At 54.0% G+C, this 27,010-nt stretch overlaps 2 protein-coding genes across 5 annotated transcripts; both read left to right on the top strand.

Moving 5' to 3' along the window:
- The first annotated feature begins 4,256 nt into the window (after window positions 1–4,256).
- On the top strand, window positions 4,257–15,337 carry GPR157 (G protein-coupled receptor 157). Of its 3 annotated transcripts, none has more exons than XR_014949755.1 (5): window positions 4,260–4,760; window positions 10,057–10,270; window positions 11,527–11,721; window positions 12,113–14,602; window positions 14,692–15,337. XR_014949755.1 is itself a non-coding variant. In XM_021537817.4 (5 exons), exons 1-4 carry the CDS (start codon window positions 4,384–4,386, stop codon window positions 12,332–12,334), a joined length of 1,008 nt encoding a protein of 335 aa, XP_021393492.3. In that variant the 5' UTR covers window positions 4,260–4,383; the 3' UTR covers window positions 12,335–12,369; window positions 14,692–15,337. The 3 variants fall into 3 exon arrangements, 2 of the variants coding, with proteins under 2 accessions (XP_085414788.1, XP_021393492.3); XM_021537817.4 differs by having other exon boundaries at window positions 12,113–12,369; XM_085558662.1 differs by lacking the exons at window positions 12,113–14,602; window positions 14,692–15,337 and having other exon boundaries at window positions 4,257–4,760; window positions 11,527–12,098.
- A 147-nt stretch (window positions 15,338–15,484) lies between these two features.
- Window positions 15,485–26,851, top strand: LOC110474389 (solute carrier family 2, facilitated glucose transporter member 5). Of its 2 annotated transcripts, none has more exons than XM_085558658.1 (14): window positions 15,485–16,157; window positions 16,345–17,661; window positions 17,704–17,763; window positions 19,263–19,361; window positions 19,682–19,842; window positions 20,290–20,414; window positions 22,178–22,330; window positions 22,412–22,537; window positions 23,528–23,715; window positions 24,286–24,396; window positions 24,645–24,746; window positions 25,126–25,201; window positions 25,495–25,622; window positions 26,223–26,851. In XM_085558658.1, exons 2-14 carry the CDS (start codon window positions 17,515–17,517, stop codon window positions 26,448–26,450), a joined length of 1,704 nt encoding a protein of 567 aa, XP_085414784.1. In that variant the 5' UTR covers window positions 15,485–16,157; window positions 16,345–17,514; the 3' UTR covers window positions 26,451–26,851. The 2 variants fall into 2 exon arrangements, with proteins under 2 accessions (XP_085414784.1, XP_085414785.1); XM_085558659.1 differs by having other exon boundaries at window positions 15,485–17,123; window positions 17,604–17,661.
- Window positions 26,852–27,010: the final 159 nt, after the last annotated feature.

The following is a 27,010-nucleotide window of genomic DNA, read 5'->3' as shown; positions in this document are numbered from 1 at the left end:
ACAACTGTTGATTTATGAGTTTGAGCCTTGAAAGCTTTTTCTTCAGTACTGCTGCAGCTGCTTGCCTGACTCTTTGTTTGTCCCCAGCCTGTGACCCTGTGCGAGTGAGAAGAGAGGAGGATCTCAGCCCACCTGCCCAGCTGCCCGGCTGGGATGCCAGCTGTGAGTGTTTCTTTGGCAGTGTCTTAGCTGGTTGTTGTGAGCAATAGTCAAGGAAGCAATCAGCAAGTATACTGCCCTAGAAGTGCTGCACATTTTGGGCTTGCCTCCCCCTGCCCAGGGGTCTCTGAGGAGCTGCAGCTGATGGCAGGAGTGCCACGGATGCCACCGCAGAGAGAGGAGAGAAGAGCAGGAGGAGGTGAGCACACACACTGCTGCAAGTCTGCTTCTTTTTGTCCTGAATGCCCCTGCAGGGCTCTGCTGCAGCCCAGCCCTGCAGCAGAGCTCTCCTGCTGCTGCCCTGCACTTCTGCTCCCAATCCTTGTGTGAAACAGCTGGAGGGAGGCTCCAGGGCAGCTGAGGAGCATCGTGAATTCTTTCCAGTTCAGGCTCTCATTTTCAGCTTTTCTGTCTCACCTGTGGGCAGCCCTTTCCCTTGCCCAGGGTGTTCGATGGGTACTAAAAGCTACACCCCAAAAATCCTACCATGGTGCAGTCCTTAGCTTGCTATTATAGGTAATGAGAATATTGGAAAAATACCAGTGAAAGTTCCATGAAGATCACTGCAGGGGCATTCTTTGTGTTCTGTGGAAGCCCTTTCCAGTGCCCCCTCCCTCCATGCTGGGCTCATGATCAGGTCTTAAATGTAACTTTTGATGTTTGTTGGTGGCATGCTCTGCTTCATTATGGAATGTACAATACCTTTTATACCTTTATTTTTCTCCACACAGCTGCGGCATGAAGGAATATCCCATATTAATCCCCTAATTTAAATTTGAAATTAATAACTATCACAACACTTGGAGCATCCTTTAATCCATTGATTGCTGCTGGCTTGGTTCCAGCAGTGCCACTAATCACATTCTGCCTGCAAAAAAAAAAAAAAAAATCCTCATTGCTGGTGGCTTTTCTTCTGAGAGCTGCTGGCTGGAGTTCTTGTGCCATCTCTGCAGCCTGGGACACTTTTTAATGCTCTTGAGAGTGTTGAAAATGACTGAGCATCTCTGCTTGCTGTGTGTGGGCTACAGACCCTGCTCTGGGGATGGGACAGGACAGGCTCAATCCTCACCCAGCAGCTTTTCCCAGGGTCATGTTTGTTCCTCCATCCCCACCCTGAGCCTGCCAGCAGCTGAAGGTTTCTTACTCCAGGAGCTGCCTCTTGTGCTGGTCTGGTGACATTTCCAGAGGACTGGGAATAAATTAAAATAGCTTTAATTCGATTTATTTTCAGTTAGCGTATCCAGAGGATGTGGAGTGAACTAAAAGGAGCTTTAATTCCCTCATTTTCAGTTACTGTGATGGCATGAGGGTGCCTTGGGTGGCAGATCTGGCTCCTGGAGGAGAGTGGGAGCTGCTGGAGTTCAGGGTGGATGGAATGTCTGCTCCTCTCTGCTTGCCTGCCTTGCTGCTCCTTTTCCTTGGTGGACACGCAGGGAATGTATTTCCTTGTGGGTTTTTTTACTTGAGCCTTCTGAATCTTCTTGAAGAAAGGTGTCTGGAGGGGGGCAGCTGCTGAGAGATGGCTCTGAAGGCTCTGAGTGATCATTCTGGAATTTTCTGAGCAGCCCTGGATGTCTCTCAGCAGTGCTGTGTCAAAAGCTGTCAGTATTGGTGTGTGCCAAAATGGAGGAGAAGGGGTTAATGAAGTCCTTAATCTGTGCCAGGAGTGCAAGAAATGTAGACTTTTTTTTTGGTCACATGCTAGAAAAAGCCACAAAGGACAGGCATGAGGGTTTCTCCTCTCTCAGGAGCCTTCTCTTACCCTGCTCCCCTGGCTTTATAAGATGCAGAGTGCAGCCTGTGTGTCAGAAAGCTCTTCCGGTGGTTGGTGGGGTGAATTCCAGTCCTTGAAAAAGATTTTCTGTGTCTTTTCACCAAATACCATGTTCCTTTATCTCCCTATGCTGTAAAAAGCATCTGAAGGTGGAATTCTGAAAGGAAAATTTTCATTGTGTGCATTGCTATATGAAAAGCCACTTCCTTAGATTTTTGTTCCCAAGCTATAGACAATGCTGCCTTTGAATTAGGATGTGTCTTTGGGCACTTCCCAAATATTCCTGGTCTCTGGGCAGCTGCAGATTCCTCGGGGCTGGAGGAGGAGCAGCTGCTCCCCTGCCCTGCAGTGAGGAGGTGACAACATCAGGTGACAGCAGGGCCACAGAGATGCTGAACGTCTGTCTTGCCCGTGGAGGTGCTGAGAAAGTGGAAGGCGATGGGAATCTTTACTAAGAATTATTTGCCTTTTGTCGCTCAGTTTTGAGTCACAAACTCCTTGAGTGTGGCCTGCCATTGAGCAGTGATTTCTGTGTGCAAACTTCCCATACTCCTATTTTAGAAAGCAGGGAGAGACCCGGCAGAAAATCCTCTGCCTGTCCTATTTCTGATAAGGCAAAGATCCACTCCTCTGGTTTTTATTTCAACAATTTATGATGACCTGATGGGCCGTTTTTTTTTAGAACTGAGGAGAAAGGAATATCTGAATCACAGCCACAAGTCAGTGGAAATGCAAGTTCTGTATTTCTCTTGGTTCTCTATCTGGCAAGACTTAATTAAGCTGTGTTGTGGAGCCACATCCATCACCCAAAATAAAAGCGGTGCGGGGTGCTTGCTGACGTGTTTGGATGTCTGTGGTAGGTGGGGCTTGTGCTATAAAAGTGGGGAAAAGGGAAACCAGGGAACAAGGAGGAGGCCAAGAATGTGTAAGAGCAACAACTGGGAATGCAGCCTCGACAAAGCTTTGTCTCGTGGGGTTTTTTTGAGGGCTCCGATGGTATCAGATTTGTGTCTGGCAAATGCACGTTGCTGCAGCTTCCTTTTCCTATAAGGAACACACAGGAGGCATCGCGCTCCAAAATAAATTCCTCAAAAAGTAAAGGCTGCTTGACTGAAATTTAACCGAGTGGTAATTAAGGTACCTTGAAAGAAGATGTCGCTTCCCAAGGCAGCAGCTTGTGTGTAAATCCGTGTGAGAATCCCGGCGGAGCAGAGCTGCGCGCTGTCCTTGGGGAAGGAAGGAGGCAGCAGCAACGCAGGGTCCATTCCTGCCCCGCTCCCGGCGGCCCGGGCGGGTTTTTTGAGCCAAGGGAAAAAGGGAAACGCGATTTTCTGGGCTGCGGGGCCGCGGTGGGCGCGCTCCGTGCGCCCCGGCGGGGGCGGCTCCCGGTGCCGGTCCCGGTGCCGGTCCCGATCCCGGTGGGGATCCCCTCGGCAGCGAGGGGGCCGGGCCGGCCTCACATGACGGCGGGGGCGGGTCGGGCTCGCCGCTCCGGGGCTGTGCTGCGCTGCCGAGCCGGCTCGGGGCTCCGGCAGAGCGGGCCGGGACCGCGGGGTGCATCGCTCCGTCCGCCCGCTCCTCTCCGCTGTCCCCTCGGTCCATCCCGCTGTCCCCCCGCTCCTCTCCGCTGTCCCCCCGCTCCTCTCCGCTGTCCCCCCGCTCCTCTCCGCTGTCCCCCTGCTCCTCTCCGCTGTCCCCCCGCTCCATCCCGCTGTTCCCCCGCTCCTCTCCGCTGTCCCCTCGGTCCATCCCGCTGTCCCCCTGCTGTCTCCCTGCTCCATCCCCCCACTCCTCTCCGCTGTCCCCCCGCCATCTCCCGGCTGTGCCCCCGGTCCATCCCGCTGTCCCCCTGCTGTCTCCCTGCTCCATCCCCCCACTCCTCTCCGCTGTCCCCCCGCCATCTCCCGGCTGTGCCCCCGCTCCATCCCGCTCTCTGTCCCCGCCGTCCCCTCGCTCTCTGTTCCCCCACCGTCCCCTCGCTCTCTGTTCCCCCGCCGTCCCGGGCCATTCCCCCGCTGTCTGTCCCCGCTGTCTGTCCCCGCTGTCTGTCCCCGCTGTCTGTCCCCGCTGTCTGTCCCCGCGTCCCTCCGTCCCTCCGTCCCTCCGTCCCTCCGTCCCTCCGTCCTTCCGTCCTTCCGTCCTTCCGTCCCTCCGTCCCTCCGTGCCTCCGTGCCTCTGTCCGTCCCGCTCTCCCTCTGTCCGTCCCGCTCTCCCTCTGTCCGTCCCTCCGTCCCTCTGTCTGTCCCCTCTGTCTGTCCCCTCTGTCTGTCCCCTCTGTCTGTCCCCTCTGTCTGTCCCCTCTGTCTGTCCCCTCTGTCCGTCCCTCCGTCCCGCTGTCCGTCCCTCCGTCCCTCCGTCCCCGCTGTCTGCCCCTCTGTCCGTCCCTCCGTCCCGCTGTCCGTCCCTCTGTCCGTCCCTCCGTCCCTCCGTGCCCCGTGTCCCCGTGCGGGATGGCCGGGCCGCTGCCCCCGACGCGGCTGCTGGCCGCGGAGCGCGGGGCGGTGCTGCTGTCGTGCGCGCTGTCCTGCGCGGGCTCCGCGCTGCTCCTGGGCTCCCAGGCGCGCTGGCCCGAGCTGCGGACGCGCCCGCGGCAGCTGCTGCTGCACCTCTCGCTGGCCGACCTGCTCTCCGCCCTCTCCTACTCCTACGGCGTGCTGCGCGACTTCCAGCGCACCTCGTGGGACTGCGTCCTGCAGGGAGCCCTGTCCACCTTCGCCAACACCAGCTCCTTCTTCTGGACCATGGCCGTGGCCCTCTACCTGTACCTGACCATCGTCAGGGGCTCGCCCACGGGCACGGGCTTGCTCTGGGGCTTCCACGCCGTCAGGTGGGTGCCGTGTGCTGCCCCGGGACCCCCGGCCACCCCCAGCGGACGTTCCTCCTCTCTCTCAGCCCCTAAGTTATCAGGCTGGCCCAGAGATCCGAGGCCTTGAGGGGAGGAACATCAGGAGATGGGCAGAGATTCCCAAAAGAGGCTCTCACATGGATGTAGCTGTCCAGCTCTTTATTGCGTGGGCTGAGGGAAGAGCAGGGGGAAAAGAGGGTGAACAGGAATGGTCATCGCCTTATCCAGGCTCTGGACAGGGAAGGTTCTTTTGGCTCTCCAGCAGCCCTGTTGGGGCTGGAAGGAGGGGTCCAGCTTTATCTGATCAGAGTCACAGGGGTCCTGGGAAATGGGGAAACACGTCCTGAGCTCAATGTGACACCCACCCTGCGTGGTGATGGAGCCTCAGGAGTCTCTGCATTTTCCTTCTCCTCTCCTTCCCCTCACGTCCCTCCTGAACAGGGGTTTTGCTGTCTTTGAACCAACCCACCCTGCTTGTTCCCCCTTTCCCTTCCCAAGTGAAGAGTTGGAGACATGGAAAAGTTGAAGTTATTTTGTTCAAGGTCACTTAAAAAAAAAAAAAAATCTCTTGTGGGTTCTAATGGCTGCAAATCTTGGCTTCTGCTTTCCCTGCGGTCTGCTCTGATGTTCTGGAAATCACATAACAAACTTTGTGTCTGTGATACCTGCCTGCTGCTGCCCAAGCTTCCGTGTTTGGGATCTGTTTCCACAGGTCCCCAACTTCCCTGTCAGCCTGGTCTGTGGATCCTTCCCCTCTGCCCAGGCAGGTTGCTGTAATTCCACACTCACAGGAAAATGCTGCCCACGAGTGATGAAACTGCTAGAGAAGCACTCCGAAGGTTGTTTTGGCATGTTTGATTGCAAGCAAGACAAACCAGTCCACAGTGCAGCTTTATGCCTCAGTTTCTGCGATTTAGGGCACTGATTTTCCACAACATGTTTAGTAAAAGCTTTCATTATGCAATGGGAGCTTGTGGAATCATGTGCTGCGTCCACGCTGAGCAAAGCAGTGATCCTTTAGTCCCCTGTGTTGCCAAGCTTTTGCAATAATTTATAAGAGGAATTTAAAAGGGGGGAAATTTATAAGATCTGGTTTAAAAGGGGGGAAAAAAAGCCCTCAGGACAAGTAGAGAATTTTCTTTGTTTTCTTAGTCAAATATTTGACATCTTTTAGCCTCAAGCAGCATCGTGGCAGTAGAGCTGAGTCCAGGTGAGGATGGACAGGGAGGAAACTCAGTTCCTGCCCTGCTGGAGCTGCTGCTTGGCCTCTGTGTGAGTTGTGTGAGGAGCTGAGGGGGTTCACAGGCCCTGGGCACCCCGGGCTGCTGCTGAAGCTGGGACAAGATGCACCGGAGCAGCATTTCTGTCATTCCACCTGAGTTGCACCCTGAGAGCTGTGGTGAGGACAGGGTGCTGCTAAAGAGCCACATGTTGCTTTTAATGGATATAAAAACCAAGTCTGACTCCTTCCTGGGCATTTTGGCTCCATCAGGCACATCAAAGAGCTCAGGCAAATCTGGCCTAGTTGTAATTTTCATATCTGCTAATTGCTTGTGTGGCTTTTGTCTGTGCTTCAGTTTCTCCATCTAGCTTAATGCTCCTCATCCCTGTCAGCCACCAAGTGTGGAAACAGAATCACTGAAACAGTGCTGGCTGCAGTCTGAGCACTCCCTAAAAGCTGTAAAAATCCCGGGTGAGAGATTGCTCTAACCCCTGACCCGGAGGGAGAGGTGCTCAGACTGAGCTTCTGGGTGAATTTGTTCTGTTTATTTTTGGTTCTTTACAATAAAAATGAAATGCCATCTTCAGTCCTTGCTATTGATCAGCACCATCTGCTCTGTTTAAAGGCTGCTGAGCACCTGTGATCAGGTTCTGCTCCATAAATTCCTGTGCAGAGCCACTGTTTAAAGCTGCCTCTGCTTTATGATTGTCTGAAAAGCCAGAGACAACAAGTGAGGACGTGTTCTCTGCCCATCCCCTCGTGACACATCATCCTGCTTGCCTTCCCTGCACTTTTGTACTTAACCTGAGAAATGCAATTCTGGGCTTAATGCTTGGAGATGGAGCTGCCTAAATACATGTTGGAAGTCAGAACCTGGAATTTTCCTGAGGGGAGTGAGGATGTCAGAGTGGATCAGACCCGTCAGACAGGTTTGTGCCTGTGGTAACACATCCACCAATTCTGGGCTGCAGAGCTGCAGCCTCTGCTTTGCTTTTAAACCTGTTGAGCTCAGATGAGCTTTGAAAACAAACCCACAGCCAGCTTTGGAAACACTTACGTAGCTGCAAAATGTGAGTTCTGGCATCCAGCTGCCTCACTGCTTCTGCATTTCCAAGTGTCAGGTGTCATCTGGCTGCAAAACATCACCTTTGTTGTGAGAGAAGCTGATCCAAACTCGGGGTGAGCGATGGACCAGGCAGAGCCCAAATTTGGATTGTTTCCTGCTTGGCTTTTGATACCCATTGCTGACAACATTTGAAGGGTTTTCATTTTTTCATTTCATGATCAGGCTGTGGAGGTCATTACAACCATAAATATACTTAAATTAAAGAAATCTATAACATATGCATGCTTATATACTAAAATATATGTTTTATATATATATATACATGCACTACTGCTCTGCTCATCCCACTCCTTCCTGGGCTGCTCCTGCAGGATTGAATTTGGGCAGATTTGGAGTTCTGGTCACAATGTGTGCTCAGGGCTTCTTCCTGGACCTGCCTGGGATATCCAGGAGCCTGATTTTTCCCTCCTTACAGAGTAAAATTCCTGTCCCCAGAAGGAACTGCCTGCAGGATGGCTCCTTGTCCAACCTGTGCGGGCAGGTGACAGCAGATCACCTGCTTGTGAGAACATCTGGGGGGGAAAAATCAAATCAAAGCATAAATCAAAATATGGTTATTGGGCAATCTGAGCCCAGAAAACCAGGGCAGGTGGAGCTGGGCACTGCTGGAGCTGAAGGGTCCTCACCTGGTTTTGCTGTGGCTGTGCAAAGATCTGCTGGGCTGGATGATTTTTTATTCCTAGATCACCAGGAGCTGTACTGGAGGATTAATTACTGCTGTGTCTGTGTTACAGGTTGGATTTGCAGCTTTTTTGCAGGAAGGAGGAGTCCTCTTCCCTTCCCTCCCACACTGTTTGCATCCAGGTGTGCTGGGGAGAGGCCCAGCCTGCAGAATTGCTTTTTTGGTGCTCAGAGGAACATTTCTGCTTCTCTGTTATCATGGATCCTTTTTATTCCAGTCCTTACACACACCTTGGGTGATGATCTGTGCTGGTGCTTCAGTTCCTGCACTCCTAGTTCAGTAAAAGCATTGACATTTGGCAGCCCTCCTGAATCTGTCACTTTGGAGCTCTGAAGAACAGCTGAATCACCAGTCTCAGTTCTCCTTTCCAGCCTGCTGAAATGGAGCTGAACTTCACAGAAATGTCGGGTTCCTTCCTAGGCCCTCTCTAATTTCACTTTGTTGGTGATCCTTTTGCCTGGTGTTGGTGGTAAATATCCATCTGATCCCAGAATGCCAGTCCAGTGAAGATTCACTTCCTGTTAATGCAGCACTTTGATTCTTCCTTTCCCCAGTTATCTCCTGAAGGTTTTTAAGTCCCTTTCTCAGGGGTGAATGATTTCCTGCTGTGGCCTCCCTTTGTCTGTACTTACACTGTCCTGTCTTACATCCACACACCATTATTTGACCTGGTTTCATTGTCATTCTTTTGCACTTTCAGCTCACTGATGGGATCATTATTTAGGTAAATTAGTTTCTTAATCCAGTTCCTTTTTCTTGCTGCCTTTGTGCCTTTACATGGTTTCTTTAAGGAAGTGCCATTTCTCTTGAATTCTCTACCTTAGTGCTCAGTTCTTGCAGGAGTGCTGAGAATGGAATGTCTTTGCATTTGCAGTTGTTTTCTGAGAAACCACCAGTTTAACCAAAGGGACTCCTGAATTGTGTGGAAACTTTCATGGTGGTGGTGACGTCTGGGATGTTTTTAGAAGTCTGCTCTGATAACAGAGTGGGGAGGGCTTTCTGCAGCACAACTGTCCTTAAATAACAGCACTGGCTTGGAATAGCACTGCCTGTTCTGAGCTGAACCCCGAGACAAAATGTTCTATACGGGCTGGAGAGTTGACTCTGAGTTTTTTTTTTACAGCCTTATATTTATATTTGTTTGTTTTGTGAGTAGGTGAATCCAGACATTATTTAAGAGTAGGAAATAGGGTATTTTTGAAATATAATCTCATGGGCTTATCTCTGGTTCTGCAGTTGGGCTATGGCATTTCAGATAACCCAGGCAAGGCAACAACTGGTCTGGTGTGTCTGATTTTTGGGGCTGAGCTGGCAGTGGAGGGAGCAGGGCAGTCCTGGGTTTGTTTCTGTGCTGGAAGCCCAGCCTGGCCCCGTCCCTCCCTGCGGGGTGGCCGTGCCGAGGGCAGGTGACACACTCAGTGCAGGCCACTCTTGTGGTGGAGTTTTTGTTTGGGCTGCTGGGATTCCTCTGCTCTTCCTCGTGGTTTCTTGTGGGCAGCCCAAGCTGCTGAGTGGCTTCACTCAAGTGTGTCACCACAGTTGTTTTCCTTCTAAAGGCTTCCCTGTATTTGCCTCTGCCATCAAGTGAGAAGCCAAAGTCACAGGTGCAACTTTTGTGGATGTGGCTCCTCTTTGCTTTCTGAGCTTTTTGCTGTTACTACCAGTACTTTCCCCTGCCTCTTTGTGCTCCAGAAATCATATTTTTGCTCCCAAAATACTGACTATATCTCCACTAAAAGCAAGCAAACAAACCACTGGCAGAATGAAGTTGTGGCTTGCTTTGTGTGCAGAGTTTCACTTTGGAATCAGAGGTGGGACTTGGCTGCTCCAAAAGCTCGGGATCAGCTGGCTGGCTCCTGCAGGAAAATCACATTTTACAATGCCCCGGCCTTGGCAAATCCTCCCCCTCCCTGTGTCCAGGAGGGAGTGGAGAAGGGCAGGGGGTGGGATGGGTCCTGCTGCCCTGGCTGTGCTGGGAGGGCCAGCTCAGGGTGCAGCACATCCCTGCAGCCCTGCCCTCAGGGCTGACTCCCACTCCCACCAGGTGCCCAGGAGGAGGATTTGCAGTCCTGGCCCCGTTCACTGCCCAGAACCTGCTGGCCATTCCCCCCCTCTGCTGCAGCTCTGGGATCAGCGCTGCAATCCTGTCTGGGGGAGAATCCCTGGCTCTGCCACCCACCTCCTGAGGTGTGGGGGGCTCAGCTGAGGATGCTCCAGGCTTGACCCCGTTCTCTGTGTCCCCTCCCAGCTGGGGTGTCCCCCTGGCCATCACGGTGGCCGCTGTGGCTCTGAAGAAGATTGGCTACGACGCCTCCAACGTTTCTGTGGGCTGGTGCTGGGTCAGCCTGGATGCTGAGGATCGGCTCCTGTGGATGCTGCTGACGGGGAAGGTCTGGGAGATCCTGGCCTATGTCACCCTGCCCGTGCTCTACATCCTCATCAAGAAGCACATTAACAGAGCAGTGAGTATTTTGCTGGGTGGTTCCATCCCCCCCACGCTCTGCATTTCTTGCTCCTTGTTCAGGCAGGAGGTGCTTCGTGAGGCTGAAATGTCCCCGGGAGAAGTGGTGCCCTGATCCAGCAGCACCATCACACAGTGACTTAGCACAGGCAGAATGTAAAAGCCCTTTGAAAACGAGCAGGGGCTGTGGGATGTTCATCAGGGAAATGCTACAGTAAGAATTGAAACGGAACGTGAAGGACAAATTCAGCTTTAATCAGTTTTCTGCAGTTCCACTTGTTCCGAGATTGGAATCCTCAAGCCTCAGTCCTTTTAGTGTCTCCAATGATAGTTTGTGTTTGTGAATGTTATTTTGAAGTGGCAGCTCAAAGCTCCATTTGGGAGTCCAGGCACTGGATGGCTCTGGGCACCACACAGGAGACTGCCTGTCCTAGCAGGGTCTGGAATTCAGAGCTTCAGTTGTTGCTGTTCCTTGTGAACATGCAGAACCCAGACATTTAGGACAGCATTTGCATAACAGACAAATCCAGATGAGAGTGGCAGCACCCAGAAATTCCTTTTCTCTCTGAGCTGGGTTAGGGAAAAAAGCCCCAAAAAATGCTGGGCATGCTGCAGTGCTGCCTGCAGTGCTCCTTGCAGTGCTCCCAGCAGTGCTCCCTGTAGGGAGCACTGCTGGGAGCACTGCAAGGAGCACTGCAGGGAGCATTGCTGGGGCAGCTGGCCCCGTTCTCCCCTGGCCTTTAGAGCAGCACAGGGAGCAGTGCCACCTCCTGCCTTCAGCAGGGATGTTGGTGTTCCCAAAGGCTGCTGCTCTTCGCTGCAGCTGCTCCCCTCCTGAGGGATTGCTTTGCTCTGGGAAGGAGCCCCGGAGCTGCCTCAGTCTGCAGCTCAGGCCTTGTCCCTGTCCCCATCCCTGTCCCGTTCCCTTCCTGTCCCGTCCCTGTCCCCGTCCCTGTCCCCATTCCCATCCCCGTCCCCATTCCTGTCCCATCCCCGTCCCCATTCCTGTCCCATCCCCATTCCTGTCCCGTCCCGTCCCCATTCCTGTCCCATCCCCATCCCCATTCCTGTCCCATCCCCATCCCCGTCCCATCCCCGTCCCGTCCCCGTCCCGTCCCCGTCCCGTCCCCGTCCCGTCCCGTCCCTGTCCCCATCCCTGTCCCCCATCCCCATTCATTTTCCCCGTCCCCGTCCCTGTCCCATCCCCATTCCCGTCCCCATCCCCGTCCCATCCCTGTCCCCGTCCCCGTCCCGCAGCACGCCGCTCTCTCCGAGTATCGCCCCATCCTGCCCGGAGCGCCGGCCCTGCAGCCCCCCGCCAGCGTGGCCGACAAGAAGCTGATCCTCATCCCCGTCATCTTCATCTTCCTGCGCATCTGGAGCACGGTGCGCTTCGTGCTGACGCTCTGTGGCTCCCCGGCCGTGCGGAACCCGGTCCTGGTCGTGCTGCATGTGAGTGGTGGCCGGGAGAGGCGTCCCGGGCCAGGTCGGCTTCGGGGCTCCCGGTGCGTTTTCCTGCTGGGACGGGGAGCTGCGAGAGCTCCCGCTGCCCTCGGGGGATGCTGGCCGCAGCAGCGCTGCAGCAGAGGCAGAAGTGCAGCGGGAGCGGCTCCAGCAGCATCTAGCGGCTGCAGAGGAAAGCTGCACTGGCAGGGAGGGACCGGGACGATGTTGGGTGTCCCTCCTCCAGCAGGGCTCAGCCAGCGCACAACAGCCCTCCGCTCTGCTTTTGGGTGCTTTTTGGGGGAAACCAGCTGATTTCAATGTGCCGCGGTGTTTGCTGCTCTCTGGGGCAGCCCCGGGTGGTTCCCTTCCCGCAGGGCAATGGGATTCCTCCTTGCAGGGAATCGGGAACACGTTCCAAGGAGGAGCCAACTGCATCCTGTTCGTGCTGGGCACGCGGGCGGTGCGGGCCCGGCTGCTGGCCCTGCTCTGCTGCGGCCGCCGTGGCCAGCCGGCCTGGCCGGGCCGGGGGTCCCCCGGCCCCCGGCAGCAGCCGCAGCCCCGCGGCGACAAGGACGTGCCCGACCCCGGGCGGACCAAGCCGCTGCTCCCCAGCACCTGAGCTGGCCCCGGATGCTGCTGGTTGCTTCTCTCAGGGTAAAAGTCCAGAGGAAAGCTTTCCTCCTGCCCTGCCTGTGCGCCCCTGGGAGGGCTGGGGACAGGGACAGGGAGCAGGGACACGGAGCAGTCAGAGGGGACAAGGACAGGGAGCAGTGAGCAGTCATAGAGGACAGGGACAGGGACAGGGAGCAGTCAGAGGGGACAGGGAGCAGGGACATGGAGTAGTCATAGGGGACAGTCATAGGGAGCAGGGACAGGGGACAGGGACATGGAGCAGGGACAGGGGACAGGGAGCAGTCATAGGGGACAGGGACAGGGAGCAGTCACAGGGAGCAAGGACAGGGAGCAGGGACATGGAGCAGGGGCAGGGACATGGAGCAGGGACAGGGGACATGGAGTAGTGACAGGGACAGGGGACAAGGAGCAGTGACATGGAGCAGTCACTGGGAGCAGTGACAGGGACAGGGACATGGAGCAGTGACAGGGACAGGGGACAAGGAGCAGGGACATGGAGCAGTTAGTGGGAGCAGGGACAGGGAGCAGTCACAGGGACAGCGAGCAGGGACAGCGAGCAGTGACAGGGAGCAGGGACATGGAGCAGTCACAGGGACACAGAGCAGGGACAGGGAGCAGTCACAGGGACAGGGAGCAGGGACATGGAGCAGTCACAGGGACAGGGAGCAGGGACATGGAGCAGTCACAGGGACAGGGAGCAGGGACATGGAGCAGTGACAGGGAGCAGGGACATGGAGCAGTCACAGGGACATGGAGCAGTGACAGGGAGCAGTCACAGGGACATGGAGCAGTCACAGGGACACGGAGCAGTGACAGGGAGCAGTGACAGGGAGCAGGGACAGCGGGCAGGGACAGCAAGCAGTGACAGGGAGCAGGGAGCAGTGACAGGGAGCAGGGACATGGAGCAGTCACAGGGACAGGGAGCAGGGACATGGAGCAGTCACAGGGACACGGAGCAGTGACAGGGAGCAGTCCCGGGGGGCTCTGCTGTGCCCTGGGGGTTCCCTGTCTGGCCCTGCAGCCCCACCACGCTCCCAGAGCGTTCCCAGAGCCAGGAGCTGGGCTGCAGGGTGAGCACCAGGCGGAGCTCAACAGGACCTGGTGGCTCTTTTCAGTGTGAAGTGCCTCCTGCACCCACATTTTGTCAGTGCTGCGCTGATCAGATGTTTGGTGCCCCAAATTCTCCCCACAGGGGGATGCCTCTGTGGGCAGAGGTGACTCCTGTTCTTTCCTGAAGCCTTGGCATCCACTTTATAATTATATTAGTATATTTAAACCCTAATGTGCACAGGCTGTGGCAACACCCATGAGCCCATTTCATGGGCTGCAGGCTGGCTCTGCTCCTCAGCCTCCCTGGAGTCTTTGAAAGGTAGATGGAAGCATCTTCTCTGTGCCACAGATGACTTCAAGAGTTGTTTTTTCTCCTTTCAAAAGGCTTTTAGAAACTTCTGAAAGCTAAATAGCAACCTTGCTAGCTCAACCTCTTGTGAGTCCCACAAGGCTTGGAAAGAGGAGATGTGTTAAACGTCTTGCAGAAAGGTAGGACAGAAATGTTTAAATTTTATGAGACTTAGTATCGTGCTGTGTTCAGTTTTTTTTGGAGCCAGTCCTGAAGAGAGAAAGCAGAATTGTTACCAGCTTGGCTTAAGGGAGGACAAAACAGCAGAAAAAAACAACACCAAAAATAATCCAACCAGTTCCGTGTCCTCAGTTCACCTTTTTCCACTACAGAGCTCTGAGAAAAGCTTTTGGGGGAGTGGGCCAGGGTTACATTTCCAGCTCCAGGGCTGTGACTGTGCCTCGTTCCTGCGGGTGTGGGGTGGTGGCACAGCCCTGCAGTGTCACTGTCCCTGCAGGTGTGGGGTGTCACTGTCCTGTCCCTGCAGTGTCCCTGTCCTGTCCCTGTCCCTGCAGTGTCCCTGTCCTGTCCCTGTCCCTTCAGGTCAGGGAGCTGGCACAGCCCTGCAGTGTCCCTGTCCTGTCCCTGTCCCTGCAGTGTCCCTGTCCTGTCCCTGCAGGTCGGGGAGCTGGCACAGCCCTGCAGTGTCCCTGTCCCTGCAGTGTCCCTGTCCCTGCAGGTGTGGGATGGTGGCACAGCCCTGCAGTGTCCCTGTCCCTGCAGTGTCCCTGTCCCTGCAGTGTCCCTGTCCTGTCCCTGCAGGTCGGGCAGCTGGCACAGCCCTGCAGTGTCCCTGTCCCTGCAGTGTCCCTGTCCTGTCCCTGTCCCTGCAGTGTCCCTGTCCTGTCCCTGCAGGTGTGGGGTGGTGGCACAGCCCTGCAGTGTCCCTGTCCCTGCAGTGTCCCTGTCCCTGCAGTGTCCCTGTCCTATCCCTGTCCCTGCAGGTCGGGCAGCTGGCACAGCCCCTCAGAGGGAGCTGCAGCCCGGGGAAAGCGGCGCTGGAGAGGCTGAGCCCTGCACAGCTCCCGTTCCTCAGCCGTGTGGGGATCCCCTGGCACGGAGGGCACCCTGTTTGTCTCCCCTCCTTCCCCCACCTGGCTGGCAGCTGAACACTGGCCTGGGTCTCTCTGGCTGTGCGTGGTGAGTTCGGGGCTGGACGAAGCCCAGGGAGCTGCTGGAAGGACTGGCCTGGGCACACCTGGCTCTGTTCCTCCTTGCACAGGCACTAAATAATGTTCCTTCGTGGTGCTGCTGGCTGCTGCCTCTGCATGTTTATCCCTCCTCCGTGGTGTCTAGGGGCTGCCACCACGGGGTTTGTGGTGCAGAGTGGGGTTCTGAGGGAATCAGAGCCCTGCAGGCTCCCCGGTGCTCAGGGACGTGGGGATGTGCCCCAGCTCCAGCAGCAGGACCGTGCCTGCCCAGGGCTCCGAGCTCCTGGGCTTTGGCTGTGCCTTGGGACTGCTGGATCAGCCTGGGCCTTCGTGTGCCCGGTGGAGATAATGTTTTACCTCACTCACAGCTCCTCACTTGCTCGTTTTTAAAGTCTTTTCTCCGACTTTTACTAAATAAAGCTCAGTTTCTTTACCAGGACACTGCCCAGCGTTGCCTTTGTGCAGCACAGACAGGATCTGGGTCCCAGAGCCCAGCCCTGCTGCTGCTCCCTGCAGAGCCCTTCCTTTGGCTGGGGATCAGACTCACATCTCCCTCTCCGTGTCTCACTGGAAGCCATTTGGGCAGTGATACAGCAGGGTCTGTGTAAGGCTTATTTTCAGACAGATCATTAATTTCTGAACTCCTCCTTTCACCTCAAGTCCCCTTGTAGCTCAGAATATTGAATTAGCTTGGCCTGAACATGCAATTCCTTCCCAAAATGCAGGTGAGAGGGTGTCACTCGTGGGTATATCGGGAGGGGTGTCTCCTCAGGGTGGGCATTGCAGTGAGCACCCTGCAGCTGCTCAAACATCACATTTTGCAGCTCACCACTAACGTTCTCCAGCACATTTACTGTCCTGCAAACTAAGTTTGCCCTCTTAATCATTTTCTTCCCCCCAAAGATATCAGGGTTTCAGAGGATCCAGCCTTGAGCACAGATCATTAGGCTGAGGGTAAAGAAATAAATCCCTGCAGGGGAACTCTTCCCATGAGCTGGTGAGGGCAGGGGGGCACGGAGCAGAGTGGAAGTCTCCAGGCACACAAGCTCTGGGGTGAAGAGCAGATGTAAAACTTGGGATGTGCTGCAGCTGAGATGGAAAATGAGCTTGTAAAATGCCTGTAAAATCAGCTCTTTGCTCGTTCCTGGCTCTGTCCTTTGCCAAGTCCAACAGGATCCCAGCTGCTGAAGATGTCACACCCCTGCAATTGCTTCGAGAATCCACGGAGCTGATTTACTATCCTGTAAATCCTGTATCCTGTATCCTTCACCAACCTCTTCCAAGATCATCCCAGGGCCAATTGCAACCACAGAGATGTTGTTGCCACACTCCTGCTGTGTTCAGAAAATATTCCAACTGTTCTGCTGCCATAAGCAAATATTTACTCTGATGAACGGGTTTTGATGGCAAACATGTGTGTTCTCTTTGATTCCTGTGTGTTTCAAGATGATTTCTTCAAGTTCAGGAGCAGAGTTTAAAGACCACGATAGAGAATTCTCTTTGCCTGTATTTACTGAGTGTCAGAGCAGCTGTAATTCTGCCAAGAGCTCCCAGAGGGTGATACTGCCTTTAAAGGACTGGAATTCCATGATGGAAATTTGTCCTCTTCGCAGTTTCCCCAACTCTGGGGCAGAGTTTTCCTTCTTGGCTGAAGATCTGCAAGGGTGAGGACAGCAGGAGCTGCGGGCTCGGTAGCTGTGACACAGGAGCAGGATCCCCACCAGCACACCTGGGAGCAGAGCCTTCAGGCTGTTCACTGAAAAATGAGATAAAAGAGAAAAGCCCGGGAGTCTGGGGACTGAATTCCTCCACACTGAGAGCAGGGCTCTGCTCTTCCTCCTGCTCCAGGGCACGCTGCTTCCACGTGGAGGAGGAGATGCTGCTCAAGGAGGAGGTGTTGCTCAAGAGATGCCTTTATTCTCAACTGGCTGGTAAAAATAGACAGGCCAATAAAGAGCAGGTTTTGTTCCCGTTTCTGCGGCTGCTGCGGCCGCCTCTGAACTTTGCATTTCTCTGGTAAACTTGGGAGTTGTAGTGGATGATTAACCAGGTCCTGGGCTCTGAAAGCAATCCCATAAGAGAGGAGGGTAACAGAGAGCCAGCAGCACGTGCTGCACCCCTTGCACGGAGGGAAAGGAGCTCAGGTGCTCTGCAAGACACGGCCACAGCTCTGGAGGATGAGCTCTGAGCACTGCCGGAGAGCCTGAGCCAGCTGGTCCCGCAAGGTAGGACAAGGAGCAGCATTTTGGCCACTTGGTCTGCAGGGGGATTTTTGGGGTTCAGCTGCAGGGCTGTGGCTCGGGGCCAGCACCCTCCGTTGCCTGGGCTGCTGCCCACGTTCCCTGATGCCCCACGGTCGCTGGGCAACGCCTCTGGCTGTACCACCCCAGTGCCCAGGGCTGCAGCTCCGGGGACTCTCCTGCTCCATACGTCCAGATATCGGGGGAAATTGGCTCATTTGCACTTTGGTGAAAGTCTGCCTCTTCTCCTTGGAGAGATGAGCCTGTGCCCCCTCTCACTGGGCAGCACCTCTGCTTGAGGCAGGATCTGGTAAAAGAACATCTGGTTGGAAGAAAACGAAATTGCAGCTATGGGAGAGACAGGCAGAGGAAGGGGATGAACAATCAGTGCCTCACTCCGTCTGACAGAGCCTGTCACTGGTTGGAAGGGTTTGGGAGAGTCACAGGAGGGGTTTCTCTGTGCAGAGCATTTCCATGCTGCCGTGAGTGGGAGAAGCTGTCTCAGCATCTGTGGTTCACACCCTGACATCGGGAGAAGCTGTCTCAGCATCTGTGGTTCACACCCGACATGAAGCTGCAGGGAGGGAAGCAGGACAGCTCCGAGGGCAGTGAAGGTGCCAAGGGGGTGAGTATGCTGCCTGCTCCAGCCTGCTGTCCCCCAGGGATACAGGATGAACCCTGGGCATCTGTGGGTACCTGTAAAGAGAGGAAAAGACCCTGTTCTTTTGGGCTGAGATGTTTCTATTCTTGAGCCCAGTTTGTGTTGATGGGTTGCACCGAGATTTGTCTGCAGCTCTCCCACCCCATGACTTCTGTGGCACGTTCCCCTTCTGTGGCACTTTCCCCTTCTGTGAGTGGTTTCTTTCCCATTTTCCAATCAGTTTTGGGCTGCAGATGCTTCTGCATGGGGCTGCCTTTCGCAGCAGTGTTTGGGGAGTCTTGCACAACTGCACTGCTGGGGAATGCCAGAGGTTTTCTTGAAAGTGCTGGATGTCAATAATTAACACCAGTGGCTCTTTTGAGCTCCTGGGATTTGGTTAATGAGAGCAAGGCAGCTGCTTTTCTTCACCAGTGAGAGAATGTCAGCAGCCTCCTCCCAGAAAAGGGACCTGGAAGCCTGAGCTTCCTTGCAATGCTTGAATTTCCATCTCCTGTAACACCTTAAACTCTGCAGATCCCTGCAGCTGAGCTGCCAGAGGTTCTGAGGAATAGAAGGAAGCACCAGCAGCTATTTGGGCAAATGTTCAATTAGGGAAATGACAGAGGCCTCTGAGTGCTGGGACTGAAAACCTCGCAGACATTAAGGCCATTAAGGCTGGTAACAGTGGCAGCAGCGAAGGAGATGAAACTGAAAAATGACTTTATTGATGTAGCAGCAGCGAGATGCATTAGTGAGCTGTAAAACCCAGCCAAACAAAACCCCAACAACCCGGCTCTGTCAGCACAGCCCGGGGGCTGAAGGGCAGCTGAACTGCTGGGAAAAGCGAGTGGTTTTGTTGTTTGTGCTGCGGGGGAGTATGTGCCCACAATGGGGTGTTGATCCTGCTCCAGATGGCAATTCCCCTCCTCTGTCCTAGGGCAGCTCTGGTACCCCGCAGCCAACCCTCGGGGCTGCCTGGCTAAATCCTAATTGGCTTCACTGGCAATCAATTAGGTCCATAAATAGCTCTAGCCCAAGATGCAGAGGGAGAAAAACAAACAGGAAAGAGATCTTGCCACTTGATGCAAAAATCACTTCCTTGCAAAGCTTTCCTGTGCCAATATCCTGTGTGATTCCACTGCCCAATTTGCACGTTGGAAAAGAATAATTGCATACAACCTTTTTCCCTGCAGGGTGGTGTTTTAAGAATGGTAACTTGAAAAAAAAAAAAAATAATCATCCAAATGATTCATCAATACCAGCAAAGCAGAGTGAATTACTCTAATGACTGTGGGCATATCAAGCAGAACAAAATGAGTTGTAATGGAAACAACCCATTGGGCTTTTATATGCAGCAAAACGAAGGCAAAAACACAGAAAGCAAGACTTTGTGTATTTCTCTGTTTTTACTGGATGTTATTAATGCCTAAGAGCCAGACTCGCTTCCAAGGTGGTGCTCATGGATTTTTTCTCTCCCTCTGCAGAAAATGACACTTCCCCTGGCCCTGGTAGCTCTGATCTCTGCCTTTGGCTCTTCCTTCCAGTACGGCTACAACGTGTCTGTGATCAACTCTCCCGCCCCGGTGAGTGCACGGGGTTAGGGCAGGTGTAGGATAATGGAAATTAAATGTTCTCCATGGGTGCTTGTGGGCACGGGCTTGTCCTCTCTCTGTGCCAGGCACATCTTAAGGGCAGGACAGCCCCTAGGAACACAGGCTTCTCCATCCTTCTCCAGCCCAGGCTTCTCCATCCCTCTCCTGCATTCATTTCCCACCTCACCCGTTCTGGTTTTCTCTCAGGACAGTTGTTTTATGGCAGAGCTTTATGGCAGCTGTTCTCATCTAACCCTTAGAGCACGAAAATCCTTCTCACTGTGCCAAATCTGCTTTGTGGTTCCTTCCAGCACATGCAGGGCTTCTACAACAGAACCTTCCTGGCCAGGACTGGAGTGCCCATGGACAGAGGCTTCCAGACGCTGCTCTGGTCTCTCACCGTGTCCATGTTCCCTCTGGGTGGCCTCTTTGGCTCACTCATGGTGTGGCCCATGGTCAACAGCTGTGGCAGGTAAGGGAGAGCCCTGCCTGAGCTCCTGCCCTGCCCTGGGAGCAGAAAACATTCAGCTCAGGGTGGCTCCACCTTGCCCAGCCCTGGAGCTCCCACACACCTGGAGGATGAGGAGGAGCTGCTGGGCTCAGCCACAGGAGTTATCTCCCCATGGAAGGGATTTATGGGCTTCTGGTATGGCCAAGGCTGTGGGCTGGGTGCTGAGGGAAGGAAAGTCCTGGGCTCTCAGATCAGGCCCAGCTTCTGCTGCTCAGGTTTCCTGAGAAACATCTCTTCTTTCTAGAAGCCTTCACTGCCTGCAGGCAAAACGTGGCAATTGCCATTTCCTCCTTGACCAGCGTGTGGCATGATGATTAATTTGAGTTTTGGACAGCGTGGCACAGAGGGGATCTTCCTGTAAATTAGAAATGCCCAGCTGAATCTACCTCTTCTCCTGTTACTTTGCAGAAAGGGCACTTTGCTGATAAATAACCTCTTTTCCATCGCTGCTGCAATCCTTATGGGAACCTCCGAGCTGGCAAAAACCTTTGAAGTAATCATCCTTTCCCGTGTGGTCATGGGAATATTTGCTGGTAAGTGGATGGGAAAGGCAGAGCAATAAATATTTCTTTGGCTGTGTAAAGGTGATTTATTTCCCAACAGATGCTCTCACAGGTATCACACTTTGGAATCTGCATGACAAGGCTGTGCTTTAGCCTGGTGCAGAAGTACTAAAGATCTTTGGGAGATAATGGCCCTGGGACTGGAATTTAAGCTGGAGGGAGGAGATGTGTGTCTGTAAATGCAGCAATAAACATCGGCTGGGCACTGCAGCTCCAAACCTGCTGAGGAGAATCTGTTCTCCCAGACAACTTAAAGCAGATAGTCTACTTCTTTTCTTTTTAACATAGCCAGAATAATCCATCCAAAGCATTGCCAGCTCCAATAATCCAGCCCTGGAACTGGCTGTTCTTCCTGCAGGAGAAAAGAATTGTTAGAAGGGAGAGCAAAGGGCTCAGAGCACTGGATTTCCTGCAGAGTTAGATGGAAGCCAAGGATATCTGTGTGTTCCTGGTGTGAGTGGCTGCACTGGAGCTGCAGGAACAGAACAGAACCATGCTGGGTGCCCCGAGCGCAGCCAGGTCCATAAGGCTCCTAAGAGCATTTAGGCTCAATTAATTGGCTGTGGGCTGGTGAGACTGGCACACTCCATGGTGTGTTAATGAGCTGGGGTAGCTTGTAAAAACAAATTTCCTGCCTTAGCCCGCCAATTGCAATTGCTGAATGTACAGATCGAGTTGCTTCCCCAATCCAGTTTCTTGTTTTCCATTTTTTTTTATAATCCAATGGTTTTACTTTGGCTTTTGACTCCCTTGAAGCTGGCAGCTGCTCTCAGCACTGGAGCTTGGGATAAATGCTAAGGGTCTTGTTAAATGTGATCCCTCTTTGCAGTTATTTATAACCAAGAAGCAAGGCCAGCCTGGCTGCCCTGGCTTGTCCTTCCCAGGCTGGCCTGGCCTGAGCTGTGCCTGCTGTGCCTGGGGAGGATCCCAGTGCGTGGCACCCTCTGGCACTGGTGGCACTTGTTTCTGTGCCTTTTAGGCCTTTTAGCTTTCAAAAACCAGCCTGATCACCTTTGTAACACCCAGCTCCTGAAGCCTAGGGACTCCAGAAATGTCAGATAAGAGTTCCCTGTGGTCATTTGACTCCAGGAGTTTGGGAGCTGCCAGGATTTACAGCGCAAGCACAGGAGCTGGCAGCTCGCTGGGGTCACTGGGGGCAGCCCTAGAATGTTCCCAAAAATAACCCATGTCCCTGGTGCCCTTATTAGAGCATAAATACCTGTTCCAGCAAGCCACCTGCAAGCCTTGCTGAACAGGGAAGTTTTAAAAGCCAACACAAAGTCATTTCCTTCCACTTTCACATCAGCGTGTTTGGATCCTGATTTCTCTTCTTGTTTTAGAGGAAGCGAAATCTTCCTCTCTTATATTTGGAGTTTGTTTCCAAACCTGAAGCAGCACAGGTTTTTATTTTTTTGTGTGTGTGTGTGCCTTGTGCTGTTCCTGGCAGAGCCTGCTGGGAGAAAGCTGCATTCAAGAGGATGAGCCCTGAACACTCAAACCAGACACCCCCAAATCATCTGCTGGCTCTGTAGGCAAGGCAGGCTAACCTGTCAGACTCCACAAGTGCTTTGCTGCCCAGCAGCTGACAACCCAGACCCTCAAAGCAGAAAGGTTTGAGTGTGAATTTTCTGTGCGTCCCGTGGTTCATCAGGAATCTCTTTTGTTTCCCAAGGGAAATCAGCAGCTTGCTGGAGGCTCAGCTGCACGTCTAATACTGTTCCCTTAACTTCTAGGTCTGGCTTCCAATGTGGTTCCTATGTTCCTTGGAGAAATGTCCCCCAAAAACCTGAGAGGAGCTATTGGGGTGGTCCCACAGCTCTTCATCACCATTGGCATCCTTGCAGCTCAGATCCTCGGTCTCAACAGCATCCTTGGGAACGCTGAAGGTGAGGCTGTGGCTCAGGACCTCTCTGTGGGCTGCACAGGGGAGGATTTCTCTCAGCTGACGTGCTCTGACCTTGCTGCAGGGTGGCCTGTGCTGCTGGGGCTCACTGGGATCCCGTCCCTGATCCAGCTCCTGACATTGCCCTTTTTCCCCGAGAGTCCCAGATACCTGCTCATCCAAAAGGGCGACGAAGAGCGGGCACGGAGAGGTACAGTGAGTGCCATCCTCCCCAGGAGGGCAGGTGGGGTGGGATGGGGTGGGATGGATCTGCTGTGGGACACAGCAGGAGGCTGGGAAGTTCTCCACTGACGTGCTGCTGATGGCTGGAACTCCCAGGACTCTGCTCCTTTCCCTGGGTGTGTGGATGCCCCGTGCCCAGCACGGAGCCACGGCTGCCCAGGGGCACACGCTGCTCCTGGGCTGGAGCAGGACAGCTCTGCCAGCCTGGGGCTCACAGCTCTGCCAGCCTGGGGCTCACAGCTCTGCCAGCCTGGGGCTCAGAGCTCTGCCAGCCTGGGGCTCACAGCTCTGCCAGCCCGGGGCTCACAGCTCTGCCAGCCTGGGGCTCACAGCTCCCCGTGTGTCAGAATCTGAGGTATTGACGATCCCCAGATTGTAGAAAGTCTCTGTCTCTCAGCCCCGCTGCCAAAGCAGAAGCCATAATTGGTCTGTGCTGGTTTCCAGGTTGTTTATTCTGTTTATCTCTCACATGTTCTGCTGCCCTGCCCAGCTCTGTCCTGCAGGGCAGCGTGTGGGGCTCTGCCCTCAGTGGGATGTGACAAACATTAAATACCAGAAACTCCCTGGGCTGGATTTACAAGAACGTGCCAATATCTGTCACCTACGTTGGACAGTGTGTCCCCAGCCTGAACCAACAGAAAAATGCCAACACCACAGTGAGACATGGAGGGCATGAAGAAGGAGAAAAAGGACAAGGCACACCCAATTTCCTCCATCTTGTCCCCTTTGGACCCCTAATCTAGAACCCTAAAATTTTACTTTTGCACCCGTGCCACACTTAATTATTACTCATATCAAACACTCAGAGCTGGTAATTCATCCTGTAAGATTGAAAACTCTTTTCCATGGCCAGAGATCACAGACAATGTCTCTGGGGGCTCTGTCCAGGGGGTTCCTGACCCCTGCCAGGCCAGCCAGAGGGAAGCTCTGGATTCCCACACCCGTGCTCTCCCACCAGCTCTGCAGAGGCTGAGGGGCTGGCAGGACGTGGATGAGGAGATCCAAGAGATGTACCAGGAGAACCGGTCCGAGAAGGAGGAAGGGCAGTTCTCTGTGCTCAGCCTGTTCACCTTCAGGGGCCTGAGGTGGCAGCTCATCTCCATCATCGTCATGATGGCCGGCCAGCAGCTCTCGGGGGTCAATGGGGTGAGTGGGGAGGGCTGGGGGACAGAGGAGGGCTGAACTTCAGAGGGATGACAGGGCAGTGCTGGCACAGGGCACACCAAGGAGGGCTGAACTTCAGAGGGGTGATGGGGCAGTGCTGGCACAGGGCACACCAAGGAGGGCTGAACTTCAGAGGGGTGATGGGGCAGTGCTGGCACAGGGCACACCAAGGAGGGCTGCACTTCAGAGGGGTGACGGGGCAGTGCTGGCACAGGACACACCAAGGAGGGCTGCACTTCAGAGGGGTGACGGGGCAGTGCTGGCACAGGGCACACTCCTGGGAGTGCCCCTTCACCCAGGCTGTGTCCCACGGCGCTGGGTCAGCCCTGGCCAGTACCAAAGCCATGGACAAGGTGCAGGGTCAGCTGCCCTGTTAATGATCACTGGAGTGTTTTTAGAGCAAAGTGCTTGTGCCCAGATCCAAACAGCGTCTCCAGGAACGGACAAATCCCATCCTTGGGCTTCTGTGTGCCAGCACCAGGATTTAAAGCAGCCAAAAGGGGGATGCCCACACTCTGCCCATGTATTAACACAGCTGTGGTTCTGCTGCAGGTCTTCTACTACGCAGACAGAATCTTCGAGTCAGCAGGGGTGCACAGCAGCAGCATCCAGTATGTCACCGTGTCAATAGGTGCCATCAACGTCCTCATGACTCTGCTGGCTGTGAGTCTGTGCTGGGGCTCTCTGAGCTCTCCCCTCCCCTGTTTAAATTAGGTTGTGCTCATGGAATCCTACAGTCACAGAATGGTTCGGGTTGGAAGGGACCTTAAAGATCATCTCATGCCAAAATCCTTCCACTAGAGCGTTGTTGGCACGCACTGGGAAATGTTTTCCCTTTGGTGTCCCCTGGACAAAAACATCTGCAACAATTGCTGAGCCCCTGGTGTCTCCCCCTCTCCTGCCTCTTCCAGGTTTTCATTGTGGAGTCCCTGGGGAGGAGGATCCTTCTCCTGGCTGGCTTTGTGCTGTGCTCTGCCTCCTGTGCAGTCCTAACTCTGGCCCTCAATCTCCAGGTACGTATGAATGGCTCAGCTGGTCCCTCTCATGATTTCTGGGCTTTCCAGGGAACAGGCCATTGGAATATTCTGAGGATGCTTCTACACCCTGGGGAGGAGGGGGCAGCATGAAAGTCTGTGTAGGTGCATATCTACCTTACAGAAAGGCTGTGGTCCTGCTTGCCTGCGTGCTCCTCCCAGGATGTCACGGTCCCAGCTCCTGCTGCATCCCTTTGGCAGCAAGGACCATGCCCAGGCTGTGCTTTCTGTGGCCAGTTATGGCACTGAAGGGTCACAGTGCCTCAGAATGCCTTCAGTCCTAGTGTGAGCCGTGCCTGGAACGTGCTGGTGATGCTCAGACAGGCAGCACCCCTCACCTGTGATTCAATCCTTGCAGAGCACTGTCTCCTGGATGTCCTACCTCAGCATCCTCTGTGTCATTGCCTACATCATTGGACACGCCCTCGGACCCAGTAAGTGCCCACAGCCACCCAGTCCCCCCACAAGCTGGGTAAAGCCAGGTGCTGTCTTCAGTTTCCAACCAAAACCTTTGTGGAGCTCATCCAGGCAGGCTGAATTTCACCTCCGTGCGGCCATGCCCTGTGCAAGTAATTTAATTGTCTCGTTTTTTCCTTTAAATGGAATCCTTGTTTGATTTACTGACAGTTGAAACCGCTGTCTGCCACTGAAATGAGCAGTCTAATCAGGAATTCAGGGCGAGGGGATTGATTGCCTTTGGGGTTTCTCACCTGCAGCTGCCTTGCAGGTCCCATTCCTGCTGTGATGATCACGGAGATGTTCCTGCAGTCGTCCCGGCCCGCGGCGTTCATGGTGGGGGGCTCTGTGCACTGGCTGAGCAACTTCACCGTGGGGCTGCTGTTCCTCTACATGGAGGTAAGAACCCAGCACAGGGCAAAACCTCACCCCTGGGTTCTTACAGAGGGCTTTGAGGAGTGTAAATGCACTTGTTGGTTCCCAAAACCCGTGTGAGGGATTGCTTCAAGGGCAAGAGGCTGATGTTGTTGCTTTTCTCATCATACCTGGCTGTTGCACAGGCTTTAAAAGAAAGCAGTTTGATTGCCAGGTCTCTCCCTGAGCTCAGGAACTTGGAAAAGATGGCAAATTCCCCATCTTCCACTGCAGGATGTGCCTTGGGGGGACAGTTTTAGGTTCTGAAATCTGGGTGCCTGGTTAAACTGCCCCCAGCACCAGTGACCCATAAACTGCTGCAGTCCCTGACTTTCACCTGAGTTTTGTTTGAGTTACAGAGCAGACCCTCACCCTTCTTTCCCAGTAAGTTTCCAACAAACCCGTGGTGGTGGTTTGAGAAGGCAGAATCTAAAACCACCCCAGCTTTGAGTCGTTCAGGTTAAATCATGAGCACCTCACCATGGCTGCATTTCCTGCAGCCAGTGCAGGGTGCAGCAGGGCCAGAGCAGGAAGCTCCCAGCTGGAATGCTGCCCTGACCCTGCTCTCTCCTGTCGCTGCCCCAGGCTGGGCTGGGGCCCTACAGCTTCCTCATCTTCTGTGCCATCTGCATCGCCACCATGCTTTACATATTCTTCATCGTTCCTGAGACCAAGAATAAAACCTTCATGGAAATCAACAGGATCATGGCCAAGAGGAACAAAGTGGAGGTTCAGGAAAGCAAAGAGCTTAAAGATTCCTACCCCCTGAGCAGGCAGGAAGAGAAGAAATCGCTCTCCAGCAGTGAGATGTGACCTAACTATGTTTGGCCTGACAGGATCTGTTCAGCAGGAAAACAAATACAGGGATTCCTCCTTTGATGCTGATCTGACAATCACGGAACTCTTAAGGCTGGAAAAGACATTTAAGCTCAAATCCAACTGCAAACCTAATGCTGCCACATTCTTCTCTTGTTCCAAGGAAAAGGAAATGTCCTCAGCCAGCCCAGTTCTGTGACCAAGTAGCTAATGGCACGAGCTGATGTGTGTCCCTGGTGTCCTGGTGACACATCCCGGGGGACACAGGGCAGGCCTTGGGCTGGGTGTGGGGCAGTCGTGTGCCAGGGGTGCACTAAACTCCTCTGAGGAACTGTCACTTGTGCTTTGAGGGTCCAGCGAGGGGAAATTAAATTCCTTCTGTTTTTAAAAAAGCAGAATTGTCGAGCAGCTTGGAATGGATTTTGTGTAGTAGATGGAGAATCCTTCACATGATTTACTTTAACCTTGGAAAATCAGTTTATATATACAACATACCCGTGCTCAAGTTTGTGCTATATGTGTTAAAAAAGGAGCTGTTTCTATGCCCTGTCTCTACA

The sequence above is a fragment of the Lonchura striata genome, chromosome 21 (genome assembly GCF_050655825.1).
Source record: "Lonchura striata isolate lonStrDom1 chromosome 21, ASM5065582v1, whole genome shotgun sequence".
In the NCBI taxonomy this organism is placed as follows: Eukaryota; Metazoa; Chordata; class Aves; order Passeriformes; family Estrildidae; genus Lonchura; species Lonchura striata.
Note: the sequence above shows the minus strand (reverse complement) of the source record. Positions and strands in the feature narration are given on the sequence as shown.

Excerpts from the sequence above, each read along its gene's own strand:
- GPR157 (XM_085558662.1), top strand. The coding sequence starts at position 4,384 with ATGGCCGGGCCGCTGCCCCCGACGCGGCTGCTGGCCGCGGAGCGCGGG. Across the intron at positions 4,761-10,056 it reads TGGGGCTTCCACGCCGTCAG|CTGGGGTGTCCCCCTGGCCA; the intron begins GTGGGTGCCGTG and ends GTCCCCTCCCAG. Across the intron at positions 10,271-11,526 it reads AGAAGCACATTAACAGAGCA|CACGCCGCTCTCTCCGAGTA; the intron begins GTGAGTATTTTG and ends CCCGTCCCGCAG.
- LOC110474389 (XM_085558658.1), top strand. The coding sequence starts at position 17,515 with ATGAACAATCAGTGCCTCACTCCGTCTGACAGAGCCTGTCACTGGTTG. Across the intron at positions 19,843-20,289 it reads ATGGTCAACAGCTGTGGCAG|AAAGGGCACTTTGCTGATAA; the intron begins GTAAGGGAGAGC and ends GTTACTTTGCAG. Across the intron at positions 24,397-24,644 it reads TCCTCATGACTCTGCTGGCT|GTTTTCATTGTGGAGTCCCT; the intron begins GTGAGTCTGTGC and ends TGCCTCTTCCAG.